The following is a 27,957-nucleotide window of genomic DNA, read 5'->3' as shown; positions in this document are numbered from 1 at the left end:
CTAAAGAAGTGCACTTTAGGAAAATGTTTGTATGTATGCTGTCACAACTAATGATTCATTCCTCAAATTGATTCACAAGCAGCAGGTGAGCGTGATTCACAGCTTGTTTGACACTGTGAAGTCCTAATTTACATTCACTACGAGAGAAACACTGCAGTTGCTGTAATGTACAGAAACAATATATCTGAGCCAAGATCCCATGGGGACTTGAATTATTCCCATGACAGATGGATTCAGGTGAGATGTCAGAGATGTAAAGCCATGTGTGGGTGTGATGTTTTGGCCTCAGCTCACGGCTCGATCAGAAATTGCCTTTGAAAAATGCCCCGCCCCCAGCACAGTCATAAATTGCACTCGCTTATCAGCAAACCGATTCCATCTCTTAAAGTGCCCAAGGACTCCTCTACATCTAAAAAGGCCATCTATCCATCCATCTAGCTGGTTCTTTCCCGGGCATGTTTAAAAATGGAGGAAAGTCAATTTGGCAGCCATCTTGGTAAGGGCTCCAGGGAGCTACTTTTTAGATAATGGACAAGAAAGTACATCTATGTTAAATCAGCAGTAAAATTTGACAACAATATCACATATTTCACTTCTTTCAAATCAAAATTGACAATTCTTATATTATTATAAAATATTGCAGTGTTTATTATAAATGATTTATCTGTGTGCATCTTTCTTTTTTTTTACTGTAATGTGCCATCGAATGAATGGGCCATCGTAATCTTTAATCAAAATAGCTTCTCCCTCTTGCAGTGACTTCTCTTCTCTTCTCTGATGACATGATGACACTGGTGTGAGGGCAGGACAACCTGTCACTCACATGAGATCACAGCATTAGCAAACCACAACCATCCAATCAACCCCCAATGGACAAAATCAAGTACCGCTCTATTTTTTCTTGTTTGAGAATCCGTTGCACTTGGATATACAGTACGTCACAATAGGGAAGAAAAGACTATCGCAACTTCAGTTTAATGCAGACTTTAACTCAAATCATGCTGGGGTTTTTTTTCAGCCTGGTCTAGTTAATGTGCTTGCTCTGGTTAACAAAATATATTGATTCTTTTAACTGAAAGGCGAGACTTCCATTCTTGTTGCTGCCATATTGAGTGATATGATTGAGTGACCCATTTTTCTATGAGCACTCCATCTCTGGTTTGGTACCTGTTGAACATGCACCTTGCTGGTGTAAAAGACACTTTTCATCAAGGCAGCTATAACCAAAGTAGCCCATCTCACCATACAAAGGGTTACAACAATTCCTTCATGTACCTGCATCAGTAAGTGCTTCATTACTCCCCAGAGCGTGGCCAGAGCAGAAGCTAAAAAGCTCTCTCTGAGTCATTTGCTGATTACTGCGTTTGTGATGGATGTAGTGTGATTTTGACAGGCCTTTTTCACACTGTGATAATGGCGTAATGAAACACTAGCACACGGATAGGAGGACGGTGCGGAGTTGGTGTGTTGGACGCATGAACGATGGCGGCAGGAGAGACTAAATAAGTGAAGAAAAGCAGTGTGGGGAAATGAAGTGGCTTCTTTAAATTAGGTTGAAGTGTGTTGAAGTGTGTCGGTTTGTTCCACACTGAGTGGCTGCTCTTAAAGCGCTCTGAACTTAAAGCCATTTTGGATGAAAAAGTTTTGAAAAATCCATCCTGGTTTGTTATTTCTAGCACACATCAGCGTGAAGCAGAAAGATTGAAACGGAAACCTCAAAGATACTGTTTATAGGATACTTGAATCAACTGGAGGAAAAACAAATCATTGCAAATGCAGCACCACCTTACGTTCAATTTCAGTGTGGTTTTAACATGGTGGCTTTGTCATTAGCCATTTCCTCTCAGATTTAAATAATCCTGAAGTTTGGGGTACACTAATTATTGTTTGTGCAATTTTTTGCAATAAAAAAGCAACAGTGTTGAACAAAAATACAATATTGTAAACACTTCCAAAGGATGAGGACTGCTCAAGTCGTTCTTGCGATGGAGGTTCGGGTTGAATAACTAGTTCTTCCAATGTTTCATCATCAACTCCCGCTCTGCTTGATATGGTAAAATCGACGCCATTATTACTGTCTTTACAGTGTGTACAATCTCTGAGCTTTAGGAAGCCTCCGGTCCTAAAATTCAGTTTTGTTTCCGACATGCGCTGTAAGTGGTAGACCAATCACAACAGACTGGGCCATCTGGCCAATCAGAGCAGAGTAGCTCTCGGAGAGGAGCGATTTAGAGAGACGGATTCATCCAACGAGTCGTTTGAGAATCATTGTAAAATGTGGTGATGTGAAATGGATATTATGAGAAAAGTTTTTACAAACCTTTTAAGCAGCACATCTCTGTTTTCAACATTGATAATTCACTGTGGTAGAGATGCATTTATTATTATAATTCTTAGGAGATTTTTGAAGACAGCGCTTTGGAGCATCATTATGAAACTCGAGTTTAATCGACACACAACTTTCCATATTCTGCCAAAAACATAATTCTGTCTTTGATGGTTTTTCTGAGACAGCAATGGCTTTTTAAGTAGTGTATTTGCTTACAATTTGCTAACTTCCTGACCAATAATTTGCAGTTAAGACACTTACTTTTTTTATTTGGAAAAAACTTTTTTTTTGCCCATGAGTATAATATAAATATTTTATGATAGTATTTTAATGTGGGAGGAAAAATTAAACAGCTGCTTTACTTTACAGGCATTTGCTTGAAGAACTTCTGCATTAGAGTGTATAACCCATAAATTCTCTCACCAAGGATGTCAGGATGTAGGTGTAGTAAACTGACAGCATCCCCAACTCTGAGGCCTGGAGAAGAGAGAAGAGAGAGGTACATTAAACACTTTTGACAATGCTAGGCTAATTTAAACAGTTACTGTACATAGTCTGAATCTGTGCACGTCATCGCCGCCATTGAGAAGAAAAAGGCAAGGTTCTCTGCTTTGTAAAACCTGTTCAGAGTTGGATGAAAGCTAACAAAAGATAGACAACATTCCCGCTCTGACTGTCATTGCCATTCTATTTATCAATTCTCCACTGTCTCCAAGGAAACCAAGCAGCAAATACAATATGTCAATCAAATGTCAGGGGTGAAAACACTTTCAACAATTATTTCTATGGAAGCGGAGAGAAAACTGAGTAAAAGGGACAGTTGAGAGTACAAGAAATGCATACGAGGGAAAGAGATTGAACAGCATTGTTGTATTTCAACATGGGGGGTGTTTGTCTTCTTGTTAAATAATGAATTAAAAACATATTGATCAAAAATAACCTGCAGTGAAAAATATCACATTTCCTAGAACAAAAAGCACATTAAAGTAACTTGGCAATTATTATAGGTTTCACAAATAATTTCTCCAAAACTGCTCTTGCAGATCTTTTCATTAACCTTGCAGCCATAATCGATAAGATCAACCCGAGTTCACACTGCACGATTTTCAAAGTAGTCGGGTTACTGTTCTTTTCACACTACACGACTATCTGGGGTAACATTTAGTTGCTGTTGTGTTCACACTGCACGATGGATCGGCGACAGGGGGTTTCACACTGCATGACTTTACAAAAGAAAGAATCTGCGACAACTTCTGTCTGTCTGGTCTGATTATGCAGGAGGAAATGATTGGGGAGACGAGGAGAGCAAGGAGAGTTGGGGGTAAATTAAATGATTTTGCAATGTGCTGCTGTTGCTGCTGGTCAAGCAAATGTTTGTTTCTGTTTGATATAATTGTAAATATATATATTAAAATACTGATATTCTGGTCTATAACTCCTCCCAGAACACCCCGTCCTGTTTCTTGCCCTCTCTCATTGGCTGTAGGTCATCGCCGATGTAGTTTTCAGTCAGAACACATTCACAGTTCACACAGCAGGATTTTGAATCGCCGACAGGTCCAGATATTTAGCATGCCAAATATCTCACAGGCGTCTGCGACTCGTTGGCGATTCTTCCCAGACCGCGTCTTCGATAATTCACACTGTGTGATTGTCACTCACGTGAACGAGCACCGATTTGCCTATGATTTCGGGCGATCTCAAAACCTGTCGGCGAGCGAAAATCGGGCCTAAAATCGTTCAGTGTGAACTCGGCATTACAGAACATACAGAGATTTCTTTTTAGTTTTTGGGCACTTCAGAATAGGAATGAGTCACAATGGTTGAGTAGTCCACTAGTCACTCAAAAACAGTCAATAAGTCAGATCCATACTGTATATTATTATTATTACTACACTGGATGGATGACTTTGACTAGTGAGATACATCTTGCAGTTTTTTTTTGACATTGTAGTTAAAGTTAATTATAAAATAAAATTATACACTACTGCACAAAAGTTTGGTATTAGCATTTTTTTTGAAAGAAAGAAAGAAAAAGAATACATTTATTTGGCAAGAATCAATTAAATTGATCTAAAGTCAAGTCAAGTCATCTTCATTTATATAGCGCTTTTAAAAATGGAGATTGTTTCAAAGCAGCTTTACAGAGATAAACATACAATTTACGGTAACAGAGATTGTTTTGGCTTTATAGCGATTTTTGAGTAATGTTATTTCCAGCTAAAGTTAGTTGTGATTGATTCACTTCCAGCAAAATTATAATTTGTTATTACATTAGGGGCCACTAAGACGACGGCGTTCTCTCTAAACAGACTTTAAACGCGAACCTGTGACCTGATGGCGTTCACATGCGTTCACATGCGCATTAAAAATTGATTCTATAGTTATATTCGTTTGAATATATGTGCGCAGGTTTGTAATTTCCCTACAAACCATGCCTAAACAAACTACTTGTCTTGCCTATACATTTGATAAAGAATTTTGTTTTATTTTATCACTTCGGGTTACGCGAACCGGATTTTCAACAACGTTTTATCTGTAAAAAGTGACAGTTAAGACATTTATAATGTTACAAAAGACAACTGTCCATTCACAACTGTTCCCTTTCGAGGGAACTCGCGATGCGTCATCGACGCTTTGGGAACGCCCCCAGCGTGAATGCGTCTGAGCATCAATGTCAACTAGTCCAATGGAAAGAATGAGCGTCACGGGCGGGTGACGTCATGACCAGGAAGGCATAAGAGCACATCCGGTGAAACGCGGCATTAGCTTCTGTGTCTCAGCAAGCGATCTGTGTCATTTTGTCTCTGTCTATTTACTGTTGTCTGTTGCGGAAAAGGATGGAAACTAAACAAGTGTACAAACAGTGTGCTTCTCCCTGCCCGCGTTATTTAACGGGTGGGGACACACACGAGCTTTGTGTCATTTGTTTGGGAGTGGAGCATGCGGTCTCAGCCTTCGAGGGGGCTGAGTGCCAGCATTGTGAGATGCTACCGCTTCGCGTGCTCCGCTCTCGCCTGTCACTCTTTGATAAAGAGAGTGGGCAGGCTCGCGATCCGCAGGGATCAGGACCCGCGTCTGCCGAGGCAGCGCGGAGAATGCATTCCTGGGGATCGCAAAAGGATCTTTCGGAGGGGTTGGAGACGGGTCCGAGGGCTCTTTCTCCTTCCTTACCCGAAAGATCCAGCGCTCCCCCCCCCCCCGGTGTCGGAAGCACGCTCTGCGGTTTCTTCCGCCCGGGGAGAGAGCCCTCCATTACTTCATTGCTCTTCCTCCGAGAAGGTCGATGCTATGAGTTTGGAGAGTGAAAGCACACACATGGGGGAAAGAGATTCACAATTTATTTCCCCAGCATATGATGAGCTGGTGGATGTTATGTCGCGGGCTGTAGAGAAATTAAAGATTGAATGGCCATCTGATAATAGGGGCGCTCGTCCTAAGAGTAAATTAGATGAGCGCTTTTTATCTTCTACTGCTTCATCTCCACCACGAGGGCTTCCATTTTTTCCTGATCTTCACAATGAGATTTCTAAATCATGGAATAAGCCATACTCATCACGACTTTTCAGCCCTCAAGTTAATATTTATTCGAGAATTAGAGGGCTGAAAGAGTATGGTTATGAGGCGATGCCCCAGGCGGAACAGAATTTAGCCAGCTATCTTTCCCCTGGTCCCGCATCGTCTCTGAAAGCCTCGGCTTTGCCCACTAGACCGCTCAAAGCCACGTCGGTGTTAGTGGGCAAAGCTTATACGGCAGCAGGTCAAGCTGGAGCATGTCTGCATACTATGGCAGTGCTTCAGGCTTATCAAGCTGACCTGCTGGGGGATCTGGATAATAGTGAGGGAGTTAGTCATGACGATATTCGAGAACTTCGTCGGGCTACCGATCTTTCTCTCAGGGCTACTAAAGAGACCGCCAGAGCAATTGGGCGGTCTTTGGCAGCTTTGGTAGCTACTGAGAGACATTTATGGTTGAATCTTTCGGAGATTAAAGAAAAAGATTGTGCTTTTTTGTTAGATGCTCCGCTTGAACCTTCTGGTCTCTTTGGTGACGCAGTCCACACGGTCGTCGAGAGATTTCAGGAATCAAAAAAGCAAGCGGACGCTTTCAAAAAGTTTATCCCTCGCCATGTCCAGCCCCCTGGGGCTGCTGGGCGTGAGCAGCCCCAGCCATCAAGCTCATCATATCGTGTGCATCAGAAAGAGAGTGTTGCGTCTCGTGCACCTCCACGTGGAAACTGGAGACAGACGCAACCCTCTCAGCCGAAGTCTTCTAAGTCGAAGCCGGATCTGAGGACCGCTCTTCAGGGGAAGAAGACTTCGGCTCAAAAAAAAAAAGAAAAAAAAAAAAGGTCCTGACGTTCATGCATCAGGCCTGTGAGGACAGCCCCGACCGAAATAGAGCGGTGTACACCTCATTATACGGTGCCCGTTCCATTTCGGGGTCCTCACGAGACCGTTCTGCCAACCCTGCCACCCTCGGTGCTTCAGGGCGCAGCGGTCTCCAGCGAGTCGCTGATGCTATGCTGCGGCACAGCATCGGTTTCGCGCCCTCTGAGGGGGGCTTTAGAGCGGCCAGTTCAGGTAGTTCCTGCCATTATGTTTCAGGCTCCGGAATTGGCTGTCTCGATAACACCAGAGACCAGCCTCGAGAGCCTGGTTCCCTTAGTAAATTTTCTGGCAGCGTGGAAGCTTCTGCCGAATATTTCTCATTGGGTCCTGCAGATTGTAGAGAAAGGATACAGAATCCAGTTTGGTTCTCGTCCTCCTCGTTACAACGGGGTGCTGCCCACAGTGGTGCATCCCGAGCAGGCTCTGGTAATGGAGCAAGAGGTAAAGGCCCTGTTAGCAAAGGAAGCTATAGAACAGGTGTACTCACCCGACGGAGAGTCAGGTTTTTACAGCCGTTATTTCATTGTTCCAAAAAAGGATGGGGGGTTGCGTCCCATTTTAGATCTTCGTCTGTTGAATCGTTCAGTACAGAAACTCAAGTTCAAGATGCTGACACTCAAACAGATCGTGACTCAAATCAGATCCGAGGACTGGTTTGTCACGATAGATCTGAAGGACGCTTACTTCCATATCTCCATCCTCCCTCAGCAGAGGAAGTTCCTAAGGTTTTCTTTCGGGGGCAAATAATACCAATATCGGGTTCTTCCTTTCGGTCTAGCTTTATCACCCCTTACGTTCACGAAATGCGTGGATGCAGCTCTAGCCCCTCTCAGGCTTCAGGGTATACGTATTCTGAACTACATTGACGACTGGCTGATTCTGGCGGAATCAGAGCAGTTGGCGGTTCGGCACCGAGGTGTCATTCTCGCTCATATGCAGATGCTGGGGTTGAGGCTCAATGCCAAGAAGAGTGTTCTTTCTCCAGTACAGAGAACCACTTTCCTTGGTGTGGTATGGGATTCAGTGACGATGCGGGCCACTCTATCGCCCGTTCGTGTAGCTGCTATCCTGACAGCCACCTAAGAGCTAAAGCTAGGCCAGTCACGCACTGTGAAACAGTTCGAGAGACTGTTGGGTCTCTTGGCGGCAGCGTCCAACGTGATACCTTTTGGCCTGCTGTACATGAGACCTTTACAGTGGTGGCTAAGGACCAGAGGGTTCTCCCCGAGGGGAAACCCACTTCGTATGATCAAGGTCACGCGGCGGTGCCTTCGTGCCTTAATTATATGGAGGAAACATTGGTTCTTAACCCAGGGTCCGGTATTGGGAGCTCTTTGCCATCGTGTTACGATCTCGACAGATGCTTCCCTCACCGGCTGGGGAGCGGTAATGGAAGGCCGCTCGGTTCAGGGTCTGTGGAAAAGTCATCATCTTTCGTGGCACATCAATTGCCTGGAGATGATAGCTGTCTTCAATGCGTTGAGACAGTTTCTCCCAGACCTGAGGGGCCATCATGTGCTTGTACGAACAGACAACACATCAGTGGTCTCTTATCTGAACCGTCAGGGGGGTCTGCGGTCGCGTCCGCTTTGCAAACTGGCGCACCAGATCCTCCTGTGGTCTCTGGGGAAGGTACTCTCCCTGAGGGCAGTGTATATTCCTGGGGACCAGAATATGGGGGCAGACATCCTGTCGAGGCAGGAGCTGAGGCCAGGGAACTGGAGACTCCACCCCGAGGCGGTGGAGAAAATTTGGGAGTTTTTTACGGCCAAGCAGAGGTGGATCTGTTTGCGTCTCAGCATACGACGCACTGTCCACTTTGGTTCTCCCTTACTCACCCAGCCCCCCTGGGGCTGGATGCTATGGTGCAGACGTGGCCGAGGCTACGTCTGTACGCATTTCCCCCTGTTGCTCTGCTCCCAGGAGTTCTGGAACGAGTCCGCCAGTACGGAATAAGCCTACTGCTTGTAGCACCACGCTGGCCGAGTCGGATCTGGTTTGCGGACCTGATCCATCTCTTAGACGGTCCTCCCTTGGAGATCCCGATCAGGAGAGACCTTCTGTCTCAGGCCGGGGGCACAATATTTCACCCTCGACCAGAGATTTGGAACCTGTGGGTTTGGCCTCTGAGGGGGCCCAACTCATAGAGAGTGGTCTCTCAGCTGAGGCTGCTGAGACCATCCTAAGCTCCAGAGCTCCAGCTACTAGGAAACTTTATGCGCTTAAATGGAGAGTTTTTTCTGTATGGTGTCACCGACATCAGTGGGATCCAGTTAACTGTTCTGTGAACACAGTGCTCGAGTTCCTGCAGGAGCGCTTTACGTCAGGTCTATGTCCTTCCACGCTCAAGGTCTACGTGGCGGCCATTGCGGCTTACCACGCCCTGGTGGGGGGTACATCGTTGGGTCGAGACCCCCTGATTACACGTTTCCTTCGTGGCACATTGAGGCTGAGGCCTGCAACTCGCACTAAGGTGCCAGCTTGGGATCTTGCTATAGTACTAGAAGGCCTGTCTAGGGCTCCGTTCGAGCCCTTAGATTCGGTTTCAGAGAAATTTCTTACCCTCAAGACTATCTTTCTGCTAGCTATTTCTTCCCTTAAGAGAGTTGGAGACCTTCAGGCCCTTTCGGTTTCCCCCACCTGCCTTGAGTTTGCACCGGGGATGGTCAAGGCATTCTTATATCCGAAACAGGGATACGTCCCTAAGGTGCCGACCTTGATTCCGAGGCCTATTGTGCTGCAGGCTTTCTGTCCTCCTCCTTTTACATCTGCGGACCAGGAAAGGCTGAACCTCTTGTGTCCAGTGCGAGCACTGGATACTTATGTTCATCGGACATCTTCAATGAGGAAGTCCGACCAGTTATTTATTTGCTTTGGATCACCTAAGAAGGGTCTTCCTGCTTCTAAACAGACGGTTAGTAAGTGGATAGTCGAGGCTATTTCACTTGCATACGAGTACTCTGACCATCCGTGTCCCTTGGTGGTCAGAGCTCACTCTACGAGGGGTATGGCGGCCTCTAAAGCCTTCTTATTTGGGGTTTCTCTCCAAGACGTTTGTAATGCGGCAGGCTGGTCCTCACCGCTCACATTCGTCAGGTTTTACAGTTTGGACCTGGATGCTGCCCCAGGTTCTCAGGTGCTTAGTTCCAACAGACTGACACTCAGGTACTTGGAATTCTGGCGTTTTGGGTATTCTCGTTCCCAAAGCGTCGATGACGCATCGCGAGTTCCCTCGAAAGGGAACGTCTCAGGTTACTACTGTAACCATAGTTCCCTGAGAAAGGGAACGAGACGATGCGTCACCCTGCCACACTTCCTGCATCCCTGTGATCGGCTTGCTTCGACTTTTTGAAGCTAATGCAGCGTTTCACCGGATGTGCTCTTATGCCTTCCTGGTCATGACGTCACCCGCCCGTGACGCTCATTCTTTCCATTGGACTAGTTGACATTGATGCTCAGACGCATTCACGCTGGGGGCGTTCCCAAAGCGTCGATGACGCATCGTCTCGTTCCCTTTCTCAGGGAACTATGGTTACAGTAGTAACCTGAGACGTTTTCAACATTGGAAATAATAAGAAATACTTGAGCAGGAAATCAGCATATTATGGTTAATTTGTTAGGGATCATGTGACACTGAAGACTGGAGGAAGGATGCTAAAAATTCAGGAATAATTTACATTAAAAAATATATTCAAATAGAAAACAGTTATTTTAAATGGTAATAATATTTCACAATATAAATGTTTTTACTATATGATTGATCACATAAATGCAGCCTAAGAGACTTTCAAAAACATTTAAAAAGTATTGCTGACCCCAAACTTTTGAACAGTAGTGTAACATGGCGTCCTTAAAGCTGATTAATTGACTAGTCATTCAGGCAACCCAATGAACAGTTTTTCTAGCCTTTGAAAATAAGCAGTTTTTCTCATCCCTACTTTGAAATGTGCCCTCTACACCTTTTTGTTTGAACATTATTAATTGTACAGCCCCAAAGTTGTGTTCTTTCCGACCTGTGTGACATGTACAACTTATGTGGCAGAGCATAATTTGTAGGCACCTCAGATCTGCTGATGGTGGCGGAAGCCAGGTCTTAACTTCCCAAACTCCCAGCTTTGTTCCAACATTTTAGAGCATAAGTCATGCTAACACAGCACTCCTGGGCACCTGTTCTCTTGTGATTGTAATATGGTTCAAAACAACATCTGTATTAAGCCACTTGCACTCTGTCTGGTAGATATACACCCAGACTCCCTGTCTAGCTTCCCATAATGCCCATCCGCATTTCATTTGACCAGTGTTGTGTTGAAAAGAGAGAGTGGGAGAAAATGGACCATGGGAACTGAGAGTTTTTCCAGGTTATGATAATTTTGTCCTTGCGTAAAATATTTATAATGAAAGTTTTTTCCCTGCAATTGCCCATGTAATTGAATCCTGTAACTCAAGCTGGTGTGTGAGCCATACTGTGAACATTGGCAAACAGCTCTAGCATGCTTGCCCTACACTCACTCCTCACAAGCTGAACGAGTGCCAACTTTTCACTGCTCTGCCGCATGCTTGCTCCAAATAGATCCAAAGAGAGAGAGGAACAGAGAGACATGAAGAGGAAATATGAGTGGATGAAACAGAGACAGTGAGATATACAGAAAGGAAGAGGGAGAAATAGGTTGAAAGAGGCACTGTATGGGAATCACAGTAAGGGTGACAAACAGACAAAGAAACCACTGTGAACCGCACAACCCACCGGTGTAACAGTGGTGGTGTTTGTCCCTGTGTCTCCATAGCAACAGGAAATGCCAAGGAAAGACCTGTGATGGTCATGCGACACTTTGATTAAAGAGCAATGGAGTGAATAGGGAGGAATAACGGTGGATAATCATTGGCTATAATGTCTAAAATGTGAGAGCACAGAAGAGTCAAGATAACATGAGATCACATGAGATGAGACAAGATGAGAATAAGTGAGTCAAGTAGGATGGGAAGGGAAGGGAAGAGGAAGCAGAAGGGGAAGGAAAGGAACGGGAAGGAAAGGAAATGAAAGGAAAGGAAATGGAAGGAAAAGGAAAGAAAGGGAAGGGATGGGAAAGGAAGTTATGATGACATTCACAACACAAGCAATTTTCCATGAAAACTATTAACTAAAAAAACTATTCTGCAAAATCGTAGGAAATTCCTTTGTCTATAATCAATAGTGTAGCGATGTATGAAGCACAACACACACAGAAGACACTTTCAAACCAAGCAGCTTTCTTTTAGTCAAAGCGGCAAGCTCACGTGTCCAGCTTGAACCCGTTGCAAAATCTGAATGTCTTCAGATTTTGAAAATCCTTCGCCCTCATGCAAAATTTCCAATCACGCGGATCCCTGAAATTACTACATTTTGCCGGAAAAAATTCGCTGAACAACTGTAATTGTGACTACATTAGGAGCACTGTTTTTGCGTGTAAAAAAGTTTAACTTCTTTTAACTGGAGAGCTGCATTTTTAGAACATTGTTTCATGCGCAAAACACTGCAAAAAACATGTTTGTCTATATGTTTACATTTAAAAATGCTAAGTCTCTCTTTCTGTCCATTTTCTCTCCATTGATCACCTTCACTCTCTTTTCCTTGGTTCCTGCAATTTAGCCTATCCTGCTGAGCCATTAATTTCTCTTTCCTGAAAATAATGATTCATGTCTCACACATATGCTGCAGAGGTTTGTGAGTATGTTCAATCAGTCATGTATATTTAATTATTTAGTCATGAGGCGGCATCCAAATATGTGTATGTTCATCCGCTTTGAACGTTAAAATGTATTTACAGTACTACAGCTCATACGCGTCAATCTTACAAACGAGGAGCAACATTTACACTTACTCTTACACTTAAAAGACAAAAGGGTCATGAGAATAATCCTACACTGTGTAACTAGAGGAACACTTATATAGTTTAATGGCATCATTAAATTCTTCCATCTTTATAAGCAATTGTTAATTTTATTCTGAGACTCAAGGTCATGGTCATTGACATTTAGATCTATCTCATGCAAATAGTCTTACTATTTTCAGCTTATAATTACATAATGATGGCCTTTTTACCCTTATATTTCTGCAAACTTTTCAAACCCTGTATGTATGCGGATACAGCAATGGATTGAGAGAGATACAGTGCAAAAATCTTTTTCTTAATCAGTATTTTTGTCTGGTTTTCTAGGAAAATAATATAGCCTATAAACAAGATAAATGTACCCTTTCCAAAATAACGTGAGACATGGTGGCGTTGGCATCCACTATGATGGTGGCAGTCTTGTCATCGCGGATCTCCTTGAGAAGGGGGGTGGGATCCTGGCTCTCATCCAGCATGCGAACAGACAGGGTTTCCTTGGAGATGAGAAACTGTCGCAGTAACACCTCCAGGTTTAATAGGCCTGTTGAAAAGGGGCACACACAAAACACATCAGCGTCCTGACTTATGTCACTTTCTCTCAAAACAAGAAATATGTCCTCCCTCTCTTTTCACAGCAATTATGATACCATGGGATCAAGCCTTTTAAGGGTCGATTTTCTGTGCATGAATATAATGCTATTATATTTGTCTGACAAAATCTGCTAAATTATCTGCCAATATTTTTTAATTGAATTCAACAATAACAAAGCTTTTTTTGTTGCTGTACTGTATGTCCGCAACTCATTTAATTAGCAAAATCATAATCATTCAAGTGTTTAATCTCGGTTCCTTAGGCAATTATGAGGCCCAGGGGAAAACAGGACTTGCGAATTGCACAACACTGTATCACAACAGAACGTGACATCGGTTTATTATGATCTGACTCGTTAAATTTGAAAGGCTTCAGCTGCTGACTTCACACATAACTTGGCCGATGCCATTGCTCAAAGCTGTCATCTCCATTTCCTGCCGAGTTACTCAGCGTATATTTGATTATCCATAAGCATTCGGTTTCTGTCTTTCGCTCGCTGCACATCACATGCAATTTCACATTTAGTGCACTACATTAAACACTGCACTACACCATTGCTAGCTAACACATGCACTGGCTTCGCCGATCAAGCTGGACAGGAACTTGTGAGAACAGCAAAACACACACTATTTAAGTTTTTAATATAACTCTGCTAACTTTCTGTTCGGCTTTATGTACTTTGATTTAGGGAGGGTTGGCTAACTGGGCAAAATGTGAGGATACATGGAAGGTAATGGGAATATGTTGGGTTAAGTTCACACAGTGGGAAAGGTGTTAAAGAGAAGGTTCTAGCATTGGCAAGAGAAAAGCACAAAGACAGTGATAAAGACTTAGCCTCAATTCATTCTGAGCAGCCAGTCATTTCCTCAGCTATCACTTTCCACTGGGCTTTTGCAAAGCGAAGTTCCTTTATCCTTAAAACACACACAACATTGACATATGCTACAGCTGATACACACATGCGTAAAAGCTCTAGGGAGCCCAAATCAAACATAGCAGAAGACTATTTGCACAGGTAAATAACAGATGCACACACACATGCACAAGAGGCAAGATTTGACTATGCTACAATTTTTCCTGGCCTTGCACTGAAAAACATGATTTTGAGGGCACATGAATTTGAAAAAACAAAACAAAAACATGATGTGCACAGATGAATCGTTTATAATTAATACTGTGATATTCCATAAAAAATAAGAATAGACCATTTTGATTTCATGGTGGCATTAACTGCCACCATCCCTGCAGAAAAAAATAAATAAATTAACGAACATCCAAAACCATCCTAAACTGGTTTGCTGATCTAATGTAGTCTCCCACCCTTGTTCGGCTGGTCTTTGGGAACTCGTCAGCAAGCTAAACCAGCTAAACACCAGCTTGACCAGTCTGGAAGACCGTCAAGACCAGCAAACCAGCTTAGGATGTTTTTTTGTTCCTTTAACCACACACCTGCTCTCTTGTAGGTACTGTATATTTATTGTTTGTATTAAAGTTGCGATGAAATGGAAGTAGCGACATCTTTTCTTCCGTATTGCAACATTCGTTACATCTGAGTGGGGTGTCAGTACAGACTAGCATTACAATATTTAGAGTCAAGCTTAATTATGTTGCTGTCTGGTCATCTGGTTGTTGTTTTTTTCAAAATAAGCAAGTTGAAGAGTTCAGTAAACCTTTTATATCAGTTCATGCAAAAAAAGAGTTTCAGTCAGACCTCATCCTGCCTGAGGCCAGAAAACCATTCGTGCCCTCTTTTCTTCTCATTAGACAGAAAAAAGGGAAAGCTGAAGGGGTGTGAGCAGAAAAAAAAGCTTTTGTCTTCCTCCTTTAACAATGCATGTCAGAATCCCATTACGCTCCTTATCACATTAAATGAATGTCTTCCAGCACAAAGGAGAGAACTTCAGAAATAAACACAGCCAGACAAAAGAGAGTTTCCAACGTCCTGCTTCATATCAAGTGTCCTATCTAGAAAGGCAATCCTTTCTCTACGACTTCCATCACTCTGACTTTTCATTTCAGGGGCTAAAAGAAGTGTTTCTGTTTGATTTTGGAGTACCATCCTTATTTTATCTACACATTTATCATAATATTCTTGAAGAGGCAGGAGGATTAAATCATCCCACTTCAACCACGTTTCGGTTCTCGTCTCTCTGTGGGACGTAGTTTCTTATTTAATCATCTTTAATTACATATCACTTCAAAGCAGTGAGAAGAATGTCGGGCAAACAAGTAGTACAATATTTCTGTTCAAAGAGGAGAGGCGCAGCAAATCTGACAGGTGGGAAACCTCTTTGAAGTGTGTATATTTGATTCACTGTGTTCAATCTGGGCACCAAAGCTCTGTTCCTTTCAATTAAATCCGAGAGCTCCTTTAGTTCAAGGGGACAAACTTGAAAGAGATTGTAGCGCTCACCTGGCTGAACCCATTCAGAATAATTTGGGTAATACCTGACGAAGACAGAGTCTGGTTGATCTTCTGGGGCTCCTGACTGGATAGTACAGGTCGGTAGTACAGGTAATTTTGTTCACTAATGAGACCTTAATGCACCTCACTACACGGTGCGGCCCTGTGCAGCCAGATGAAACCTTGTGTCTCATCCAAACGAGGTTTATACTGTAGCATAGGGAATGAGCTATCATAAGATATCAGTTAGCATTTCCGTTCATCTCAAGGGCAAACAATATCGGTTAGCATTTCAGCAGTAAAAATAAATTGGTCAGATTTTCCATTCATCTCAAAAAAAAAAAAAAAAAACACTATTAATTAACATTTACATTCATTTAAATGATAAAAGATTGCTTTTCATTCATGTCACTGGCAAAAGTTATCTCTTTGTATTTCTATTAATTTCAGTGGTAAAAGCTATTGGTTAGCGTTTCCATTCATGTCAATAGCAAAAGTTATCGTATAAGTAATTATGGATCCAGTCACCTGAGCCATAAGCAAATGACACCATGATAACTCTGATTGGCTGATGATGCCACTAGAACCATAAAAACAGTTAGCTGTGACATGTTACTTTTACATGGCTACTCTTGAATGTCCACTAATGAAGAATGCTGATTTTGTCTTCAAAATGGTGCAAGCATTGCAGTTAAGGCTCGTTCACACCAAGAGTGATAGCTATAAAGATAACTATATAAGAGTCCACACCAGCGGACGATATCGTTGTTTATTCTAAGCGTGTGCTTGTCAGTCACTTTAAATGCTCAAGCTCACTACAGCAGGATGGATTCTGATTGGCTGTAAATGTTTTTACCATTCATCAGCTGGATACAATCGTTCTGAAAGTGATTCCAAAGATATTGTTTCTCTGTGCCGCTATTGTTATAGTTGTGGTGTGAACTCTTTCTTTAATATTGAGAACGATTTTTAGAAATATATATATGCAATTCCCGCCTGGATTTGTTGTACCCCCTTTCTTTTCTGTTGCTTCTCCAGTATCCTGTCAAATTAAGGCGAAATGCCCCCAATATTAGCCAATTACATTTCCATTTATGCATTTGGCAGACTGACATTAAGCTACACATTTGATCAGTTCAGTCAAAAAGTTGGACCATTTTATAGGAAATTTAAAGGTTATACCATTAAACTAATAGCTAAAGCACAACATAAAATATACACACAGTATATAAAAAAAATCTAGACGATAACAATTGGTTGTTTATAGATAAAACCATATGCAATGGCCTCCTGGCTATCAGTGCTGTATAGGTTAGTCAAACGAATACCGTGTCATCTCAGCAGGCCAGGTCTGTGAAGTATTCATGAGTGGGCCATGCTCTATTAAGCTGTCAGTGTGCTAAGTGATTAATGAGAGCTGTACATCCTGTGAGACTGAACGTGAGAGAAAAAGAAACAGTTACGGAAAACGACAAGCAAACAGAGATGCAGGTGAACAGGGTTATTACGCTGGCAGCACAAGGAGTCATCATCCGCTTCTTATAGAAATGTTTTGAAGGGCAGTCGCTACGGCCTGTGGCATTTCCTCTCAACCCTTCGGCTCACACACCCACTTCGCAACCCTGTAATGTTTGTCAGCTAAAGCAGAAGTGACTATTACCCACAATGGGCCCTAGACCTGCCACTGTGTGGAGCAGCTATTCAATGGTGCATGCATATTTGTTCCAGACAATAGCACGAATGTGCTCCTCAAGTGTTTTATTGACACATACATTTTCATGTTACAAGCATTGCGGATATCAGCTACTCTACCGTGACATTTTTCTCAAATGGTAATTAGCTGTATATGATTTCATGAGAACGATTTACTTTATGTGGGAGGCTTTAAGAATGTAAACTGCATTTATACGTTCTCTTGAGTATTATACGAATGAAACTGAATTGGGGAAGTGATATTGTAATAAAGGAAATGATGTGCAAGAGTCAATTAAATGTTCCATAAAATAACCATAAAATTATAAAAAAAAAATTCTAAAGGCTCGTTCACACCAAGAGAAGTAACTATAGCCAGTGTTAGGGAAAGTTACTTTTAAAAGTAGTCCATTACAATATTGCATTACTCCATAAAAAAGTAACTAATTGCGTTACTTTGTTACTTTTTATGTAAAGTTACTTTTGCGTTTACTTTTGAAATTACTTTTGCTTTTTCTCATCTTGGCTGGGCTGTTTGTTTGTTTGTTTGTTTTTATAACAACAAAAAAAGTTCTATTTTTGGCAAATGTAAAGGCTCTTTTACACCAAAAGTGAAATGAATAAGCCTCAGGGTGAAGGAAATGCAAATTCACGGCTGTACAATAGAGGGCGCAGCTCAAACAAACAGGCCTTTCAGCTGTGCTGCCATTCGTGAATACAGAAGAATAGAACGCAGGGCCGGGGAAGAAGTAAATGAGTAAATGTATGCTCACATTTAGTCTAGAATTACAATACCCATCATGTTCACACATAGTGCACACAACACCTCTGCACTTACTCATGATTTCTCTCAACACGGGGACAGGAGAGCTGTCAGTCAATACATGGGAAAACAAATTAACTTGCGTTACTTGGAAAACGTAACAGATATTTTGTTGTAAATTAAAAAGTAATGTGTTACTTTACTAGTTACTTAAAAAAAGTAATCTGATTACATAACTCAAGTTACTTGTAATGCGTTACCCCTAACACTGACTATAGCGATAATGATACACTTTAATGATAATTAGGCCTACTACCACCGATAACGTTATTATTAGTGTGCGCTGCAGTTATGTCTTCTGCCGCTTTAAAGTCGTGTGAATTCTGATTGTTTGTCACTGTTTTTATTGTTCATCAGCAGGAAAAAAAATGTTTTGAAAGTGATTCCAACAATATTGTTATTGTTAAAGTTGTGGTATGGACTTCGCTATTCTCATAGAGTTAAAATGATTATTAAAACTTTATAGTTATCGTCCTTGATGTGCACTGCCCGTAACTCTAAGAATCCATACCACAAGTATAGCGATTACGGCACAGCAATTTCACAGCCATTTTTCCAGCTGATGAATAATGAAATAATTGAAAGCCAATCAAATTCCATTCAACTTTAAAGCATGTGCTGCAATTATGTTAACAGAGTGCTTAGAATAAACAACGCTATCGGTGTAGGTGTTAATATGGTTATCATTATAGTTATCATTACAGTTATCGTTCTTTGTGTAAACGGGCCTTAATGCTAGGGAAGGAAATGTTTTTCATAAACACTTTTTGTTAAACTGGTTGAAATTGATAGCAAACAATAATAGGTTTGGTAATTAGTGGTCTAAATATTTAAAAATGTATATATATATATATCGTCCATGGACCTCTCAGGACCAAAAAATATTTCGGCCAATCATTGCATTCTGTGTATGGGAAAAGGGTGTATGTCAAGAATGTAAATGCAAGTACAACTTATTCATAAAATGTTTTACTCCCAATACACATGCACTGACTGAGAGAGATGAAATATTATTTAATTTAGGCTATTCTGGAAGCTTGCTAAGTTTAGAATTGCTCTAAGGGATTTCTTATGGGAGACAAAAGCACCTTAGTACAGTTTTATAAAAGTTTTCTGTCACAAAGTATTTTAAGTTTGGCCTGTCGCTGCTGTGAATCTCCTTTATTTTCCAACAGAAATCTTCAGGGAGCGCATGCACTCATTATTAGCTGAAAAACAATGTTATTTTGTTTTTCCCATTTCCAACTCATCTCTGTGTAGAAAGCTGCGCTTGTGCTCCAAAGGTACAAAGGGAAAAACATTTGAGGAATAGTGTTGGCGTGAGCATGAAATGGTTAACTTTAGAGTCTACCACAAGCCAAACTTTCCAAGTTACCTGCAACGCTGTCTGCTTTTAGTGGTAGAATAAAGAAAACATTGAGGTCTTTTTAGGACTCAGAACTGAGATAAACATCAGATTTAGCAATGGATCACAATGGCATGCAAATCATTCACACTCAAGTATCGAGAGAGTCTTTCGGAGTTCCAGGGTTGTGCATTATTCAGAACTGAATTAGAATTCCTAAACAGGATTCTGAATTGCAATTGTATTAATTGAATGATTTCGGAAGGATCATGTGACACCGAAGAGTGGAGTAATGATGCTGAAAATTCAGCTTTGCCATCACAGGAATAAATTACATTTTAAAATATATTCAAATAGAAAACAGTTATTTTTTAGCTGTTATAATTAAACATTTACATATTAAAAATGCAGCCTTGGTGAGTATAAGAAAATTTTCAAGAACATAAAAAAAATTATTGACCCCAAACTTTTGAAAGGTAATGTATACAATATGTAATATATAAACATTTTTGGTACTGTATGGAAAAATTTAAATCTTTTTTTTTTGACAGTACCGAACTTAATTTAGACATTTTTAAATATCTGTAATCATACAAAAATGTTGTCTCAACATTCAACTGTAAAAATTTCATTATTTACGATTTGTCACAACATTTTTGTGTGATTGTGTATCATTTCTGAATTGCAGGTCCAATTTCAATTCAGCATCCTTTAGGGTGTTGCCAATTGAATTCAAAAACCAACTCATAAACTGAAAGGGATCTTAAATCCTGAATTTTGCCCATGTCATTTTTTTCAATGTGATTTTAAAACCGCACGAAAGCTATTTTAATTATTGGTTTGGTACAGTTTTGACCCTGTTCTCAAGTCCATATTGGTAGTTTGCCGTCTCTCTACACCCCTCTCTGACGTCTTAGTGGGAATTATAGCTGTTCCACTTGAAGGCCTTAAGCTGATTAGGGAGAAAGGTAGCCACTGTCTGAGGGGGCAATGTGACTTTCTCTGGGTAATTTGTGGCATCCTTGCTCTGAGAAGGAAAGGCAGAATACTAAACTTTAATCCTCTGCCAAGCTGAACTCAATGTGTGTCTAATAAGGAGACGTGCGAAGGGTCATCCGTCAGTCACCATTTCTTTGACTACAGTGGGTTTGATTTAAACCTTCAGGCATTCATTTCCATGGACATCTCTGTTTCTGCAGAGTGCGCTGATATGAGCGGCAGGGTGGATATTTGATGGTGAATGAATGGGACATGACAAATGATGAATACCTGAAGGACACAGATGGACAAGAGAAAGAATGAACAACACATTTGTATTTATCTAACAGTGCAGTACAGTCAAACAGCATGAAATTAATTCAATGTCATCATCAAAAACAGTGTGGACACATGTTAGGTTTAATAAGCAGTTGTTATTGCCAAATAATCAGCAGAGTGTAATGGAGTATTTGAGTTGCCTATTTGAGTCTGTGAACGTGTACAAAGGCATACAGTACAGTGGTAAAGAGAGTGCAGACACAACATGTACCGCTATGAAACGCTATGTTTTCTTTGTAGAGAATGCATATGTCAGAATGCACCTGTAACGATCTATACGAGACGACATCTACTGCTTGACAGATGCAGGCAATTCTATATGTGCCATTCAGGAAAGAGTAGAGCAGAACATATAATTATGGTACATGCTATTTTGGCTCTAATGCAGGGCTCCCCAACCGAGGTGAGCGAGAGAAATTAATATAAAATGTATTAATTTTGTTGTTTATTTCGGAATTGTTGAAGTCTCTCACATCTTAAATATAGTTAAGAGCTGTATATATATTTTACATTACAAACATAAACGTATACTAAACAATTTATATGAATAAACTTATATAAAGAATATATATATATATATATTTTGTTTGTTTCTCTAACTCTGTTCATCAATGAATCCTGCAAAAAAGCTCCCCCACACCTCATTAAGTAGCACAACCATTTTCTACTACTAATAATAAGAAGAAAGGATTCTTGAGCACAAAATCAGCACATTAAAATTATTTCTTAAGGATCATGTAACACTGAAGACTAGAGTCAATGAAGCTTTGCCACCACATATTTTAAATTGTAATAATATTTCAGAGTTTCACTGTTTTTTACTGAATTTTTGATCCAAAACCCCCCCAAAAAAACACACAATACAAGAAGTTAAATAAAAGCCTCATTACAATAGAAACCATATGATACTCACAATCGGCCTGAGAACATATGAGACACGACGTGCTGCTGTTAAAGAACGTTAGCAGTCCGGCTACAGCCATGCTGATGTCTGTGTTAGTGGGCCTGAGGTCCAGCGTGGTAAAGCGAGGAAACTGCACCTTCAGTATGTCTTCCGGAGCCACTTTCACGTACGGCACCTGAATAGGGACGCAGAACAGGACAGAAAAAAATCAGCCCTGCAGGACCCCTCTTGTTAGGCGGATACCGCAGGTAAATTGAATGAAAGAAAATTGCAGGAGGGCGTTTTGTTTACTGCACTGTGATGCGGGTCTCAAGAGTGGCTGTGCAACAGAATCACCACATTCTCATCAGACTAATTAGATCCACTTTACGCCTAAAACTAATACAAACTCATTTGAATAATTTCAAAAGAATAATTTCTTCTCTCTGAAGGCATGTAAATTAACAATAAAAATCAACTGAAATAAAAACAGATTTTTATGAACCCCAGCGATAATTGAGGAAAAGTTTCTCTGCATATAAATGCCAAGTGAGATGTTTGTTCAAGTTTATTCACGCATAGGGCATGTGTGCATTGACCTTTGACATCTCGAACAGTCTTTGAACAAAAATAGCACACAATGCAAAACGCCTCAATATCCATGGAGACCTCAGCGTTGGCTGCTCTCTAATTTGATGTGTTCCGATGTGTGGACGCGTCGGGCTCGGGAAAAGTGGGTTTTGGGCTCGGTGGGGCTTGAAGGGGATCCAAGAGGACGCAGGCGGGCTGTGTAAAGGGCCTCTTCATCACAGCAGATTGCCTGTCTGCGGCGGGTCGTGTGACCATGCATCGTACTTGCACGGCCCTGTATCCCCAATTGGTTTTCCATCGCTTTCCATCAGGGCGTAATGGAGTCCCCGCCAGTGTGGATGGATGGGGCGCACAGGCTCTCCGACACTCGGGGGACAACTGGGATTCTTGGAGATGGAGGGTTCGGAGAGAGGCCGGTAATGGGCTGGCTGCAGTGGGGAGACATGTACAAGTCTCCGACCTTCTCTCTCTTTCTCGGAGAAGATTCTTTCCTTTATTCCCCATGCCGGCTTCCAGACAACATCCAATCTGTCCAAAGCCCCTGTGTTAACTTGTAAATAGCGGCTACAATCTGACTTCCTCCTCTGTGCATAAGCTCATATTCCGAGTGAATTCAACAGAGTGACATCCGGCTCAGCGAGGAAAGACAAACAACATTTATAGATAGTACAAAAAGACACCTTTGGAGTTTTCTAAATTATCTAGAGTGAGATTTGATTCCTTCAAGTAATTAATGGTTCAAATGGAGCTTCAAGTGGAGCTTCTGGGTAACAATGCTGGGCAGCAAAATGTTAAAATGTTTTCACAAAGGTTAAATGAGCTTCCCTTTCATACAGAACACATGCAGACTCCAGCAAACCTTAAGATTTTATACCAAGGCTCTTCATAGTTAGAGTGGGAGGTAGGTAAAAAAAAAGAAGAAGAAGAAGTTAGATACATTGAGGAAGCAGTCATCATTACCTTGAATACCTGTAGAAAAGCACTGTAAAAAGTATTTAATATTAGAGTGGTTATGTGAAAAGGAGAAATCCTGAATCAGTGAGTTGAACTTGAGAACATGAACAAATCATTCAGTCTGGTGTTTTGAATTAGATCAATAGATTAACTGAAAAACATTTTTTTTTTTAGTTTGTTCGTTTACAAACTGCATAACACCACATTTTCATAATATCTTGTAAAAGTGCCATGGAGAGCAATGCTGGATGCCAGGATTTTTAGAGACTAACAACTTAAAATTGCAGTCTGTTCAGCATGCAAAGCTACTTCATGACTTGGAATAAAAGTAAATGTCGTATGGACCACTTTTATGGTGCTTTTGCATCCTTTATTGTTGGAAAACCTCAGTTCCTGTTCGTTGTAACGGCATTGGTTGATCAAGGTTGATCAGAGTATTCTTTAAAATCCTCCTTTTTGTTTTTGACTTAATAAATAAAGTCCTACAGGTCTGGAACAACACTAGGGTGAGTAAATAATGGCAGTATTTTATTTTTTGTGTGAACTATCCTTTTAAGACTCACATTTGGACAGATGTCAGAATCTATTGTCTCATTGCATGCTCAAATATACATAGTGAATACCCATGATGTATGGACAGGAAATGGAGGATAACGCTGAAAGGGGTTTAAAAGCCATTTTTCTTGTGGTTACAGCACACTGCATATGGATCATTTCCAGGGCGTAAACAGAAACTCTTGCCCTGGTGGAGCCAATCTGGGCTTCAGCATTGGAATTGTGGGCCAGAGGGAGAGTTGTGCATGAGGGTAATATCTGTCTGTTCATGCGCTGTCTGCTCCTGCAGGTTGACAGAGTGGCTGTCAGGCCTACAGATGCACTGCTGACAGGCTTTTAATGAGGGGGCTGGTGCAGGCCAAAAGCAGCTCACTGAAGTCAGCCAAACAGCCATGCAACACTGCAGTATACGTACAGTACATGTGCCCAACATTTCATTTAAACCAGAGAGAACATGCTGACCTGGTGCAAATGAATATTGAGGCACTTAACAGATGCTACATTTTGGACATTTGTAATGCAGTATAATGGTTTTGTAATAAATATCTTGTGAATTATAATGTAACTGTTTTGTCTGACAATTCAGTTTATTGAATTAGTATGCTAGTAAACAGTCTTTGAGCAAACTGAGCTCTTTGTCAGTATTTATCTAAATGGACATTCCCAAAATGTTTTAGTTTTAGTTAAAGTAACCAATCATTTTTGTGAAGTAATCTTAATCGGGATAACAAAATAACAAAAGCTGAACAACAAAAGCTGTTGCGACATCATGAACGTTACTTAAAATGTTCCTTGCTTATTTAAATAATCAATTTAAACCTCATAGGGAAATGTGTTGCTTTCACAAAGTGCCATTTGCGAAGTCGTTTGGCACAAATACGGTTTTCTCACTTAACCATGAAATTGTGCAGATTGTTGTGATGCTGTGCTGAAAAAAAAAAATGAGCGGGGAACGCCATTTAAAACTCCCACCTTGGCTTTTTTTTTACCATCCTGTATGAAAGATAGACCTGGTTTTAATGTCTACGGCCGTCCAACTGCTTTCTAGCTGTAGCTCTGAATGAAAAAACATCCATAAGGGTGGACGGTCTCAGGGGAGAACTCAGGGGATTTAATGCCATATGGCAAGGTAAAGTATAATGAGATCTTACATCTGTTCCCTTACGTGCCAGAGGAACAAAATCATGTTTAATAAAAGATCACAGAACTTTTACTAGGGCCACAGTGTCAAATGATACAGCTGGACACACTGCTGTACAGTAAAGTCGGCCATATTTGTCTGTTGTCACACTCAAGATTGGCAACGAGTGACAAAACCATGCTAGGTTGCCTCACAGGCTGGTGGGGGCGGACGCAAGCAGAAAGCAGTGCCATTACTCAAAGACATGGAGATCAGCCATATGGGGATGGCAGAGTGGCTTGAGGGGTACTGTGAATGATCGTGACATTGCACACCTCTCTAATGTGGTGCAATGGACCATGGGAAGTCAGTTGCTTGGGGAAAAACACACACACTCAAGCACTAAGTGGAGTAATCATGTTTTGGAGGCTATGTGAGCGTCAAAAGTCTCTGGTGGGGAGAGCAAAGGAAAGAAAAGGCCACTGAGGCCTTTAGAAAAAGCTCAGCATTGACCACAATCTCATTGATCACCATGCTTAAAAACAAAAAACAAAAAAACACTTCCCTCAATCTCTGTTTCACAAGCATTGCTGCTGGTTCCACAGAGCAGAAATCCTCTAAAAGTTCCTAACTTTTTAAAGCTGTGGGTGCCCTTTTAGACTGCACTGTGGCTACCAGCGGTGGTGCAGGTGGAAAGGTGAAGCCGTGGTGAATGAAGATGAATTGAACAAGTCATCTTTGGTGAATTTCAAATATCACCTAACAGATGGAGCTTGTAATTGTGGGATAAAGTTAAATAAGAAACATAATAAGTAAGCCATAATTATGAGTCACAATTGTGAGATAAAGTCACAGTAATGAGAAAAGTTTGCATTTGCAACAGATATAAAGTCATGATAGTTATCCACCTTTTTCCTGGTTAGCGAATTTACCCATGATTCATAGCGGGTTTGAACCGGAAGCCGGTTGTCCTTTTCCGGTTCGAAGCTTTATGAAGATTAGGCGCCGCTCGCTCAGAACGCCGCAGTGATGTGCTGGTTAGAAAATATGTTAAATAAGTAGGGCTGCCCCTGCCCGTGCACGACTGAAGTTGGTTGGAAGTTATATACTATATGGGAGAGAATGCTAAACCATAATGGGCGTTTTCGTAATATATTGACTATTCTGTATCACAACGCACGCATAAAGCTTGCCACAAAAAAACGGCAAAAGTAATGATTATGCATGAAACATTTGAATTGTTTATTAATAAACTAGTGTTTTCTGTAAGTGTCGACTGCAAAGATAAATTTGATGATGCTGACTCGCCATGTTCGAAGTAGAGAACGCGCCTATAGAGAGAAATGCACACTTCATACGAATTACCCTATACATAAGCAGAGAGCAGCCCATTTTTGCTCGTTTTTAATTATTTTTTTTAAAAGTACATATTTCAAGCTTTCTGTAGATATACTTCTCATGTATGTGAGGCAAGTAACTTATAGCCTGCGCTGAGTTTCGTTGATTAATAAGACGCGCTCCAGTTCACGCGGCCGCGGCTCCGTGTCCTGTATATATTTGCTGCTTATTTATTAGTATTCCAGGCAATTTTTTGATAAAACATTGATTAAAATGAAGATACAATTTATACTAAACAAAATTCACTTTATTGAAAGGCTTTCTACAAAACAAAACTTAATAAGTGGTCAAAATCATGTCTGTCTGAGCCATTCCAAATGTTTTCCGATATATTGGGCATTATGATCATATCTGACTCATCCCATGCGGTTCCCTTTTCATATAATCAACATAGATGAAATAAAAAATAAAAAACATTATTTTGTGAAACTTACATATAAAACGTATGTTTAGTTTTTAAAAAACGTATATTTAAGCATCACTGCTCCGCTTTGCTCATGTGCTCGTGTGTAGCTTATAGCCTATACATGCATGTGTGCGTGATGTGATGGAGGGGTGCGATTTTCAAATAATAATTGAATAATACCCAGCGATCTTCGAATTATTATTTTTGCTTGAAATGCCCATCCCTACTGTTAACGTATTAGGCGTTTGTTAACAAAATGGTGCGGAGAGACATACACCTTTTTCGTATGCTTCAGTTTTAGCGTAGCTAACCAAAAACGTCTACTCTCTAGCATTGAATACGAACCGGACATGGGCATTCTCTCCTTTTTATCTTATCCTCAAAGCACCCAGTTTCTAAAAAGTTTTTTTTAATCTTCTTTTTATTGTTAAAAAAACCAACAACAGCACGTAGAGCCTGAACTCATTCTCTCACTGCTAATACAGTAACTTACGAACCGGAAGTAGGCAACCGGAGTCGTCGTCATGGCGGCGCGCATTGTTTAGAGCAGAATAAGGTGGATAAGTTAAAAAAGTGATATTTAAAGAAGCAATTATAGGAAAGCCACAAATGTGAGAAATAAAGTTTCAAGTGACAGATAAAAAGTCAACTAAAGGGATCATGAACAGCATTTTCTTTTTTAAATCATTAACAGCATTTTCTTTTTTAAATGGTATAATGTTCTTTTAGTCCCGCTTTTAATGTTAGCAAGATTTTTATATCAAAAAACATTTTTAATTAGAAGTAATATCAGGGTTTTTGCAGGTTTTATGAAGGTAAATTAACACTTTTTAAAGACCCTTTTAAGACCATAATAAAGGAAAATTAAGAAATAAATTGTAGGGAACACAATATCAATATGTTTTCTAAATGTCAATGTTTAGGGAGAAACACAATGAATTGTATTAGCAACACTTCAGATTTCGAAAATACAACTTTCAACAGCTATCCATTACTTTTTAATTCATTTTGCAAAAAAGTATGGAATATGGAATAAATATGGAAACAACTTTTACTGTACCGTCTGATCGCACTACAAAAAAGAAAAGTGATGTTCTTCTTCAGTATTTTAGTCTCGTTGTCCAGTGCAAATGTCAAAAGATTTTTAAATCAAGATGCATTTACTGGAGATACAAAATGATGTTTTATTAACAAAGTTCGGGAGGAGCACTTTCAGATAATTAACACGAGTGGAGAGCACTCAACAATCAACGATAAAAGGTGTATATATATATATTCAGCAGTCTCAC

The 27,957-nt window shown here is 40.8% G+C and overlaps 1 protein-coding gene across 1 annotated transcript in view; it reads right to left on the bottom strand.

Moving 5' to 3' along the window:
- The window catches only part of grik4 (glutamate receptor, ionotropic, kainate 4), a 424,662-nt gene that overhangs the window by 102,467 nt on the left and 294,238 nt on the right, over nucleotides 1-27,957 (bottom strand). Inside the window, exons 6-8 of the mRNA XM_056263373.1 lie at nucleotides 21,675-21,840; nucleotides 12,951-13,129; nucleotides 2,753-2,806 (exon numbers count right to left, since the gene is read on the bottom strand). Coding sequence (XP_056119348.1) covers nucleotides 2,753-2,806; nucleotides 12,951-13,129; nucleotides 21,675-21,840 — 399 coding nt within the window. The remainder of the gene's footprint in view (nucleotides 1-2,752; nucleotides 2,807-12,950; nucleotides 13,130-21,674; nucleotides 21,841-27,957) is intronic.

This window comes from Rhinichthys klamathensis, unplaced genomic scaffold, assembly GCF_029890125.1.
Source record: "Rhinichthys klamathensis goyatoka isolate OS25496 unplaced genomic scaffold, OSU_Roscu_1.1 h1tg000206l_1, whole genome shotgun sequence".
Taxonomy (NCBI): Eukaryota; Metazoa; Chordata; class Actinopteri; order Cypriniformes; family Leuciscidae; genus Rhinichthys; species Rhinichthys klamathensis.
Note: the sequence above shows the minus strand (reverse complement) of the source record. Positions and strands in the feature narration are given on the sequence as shown.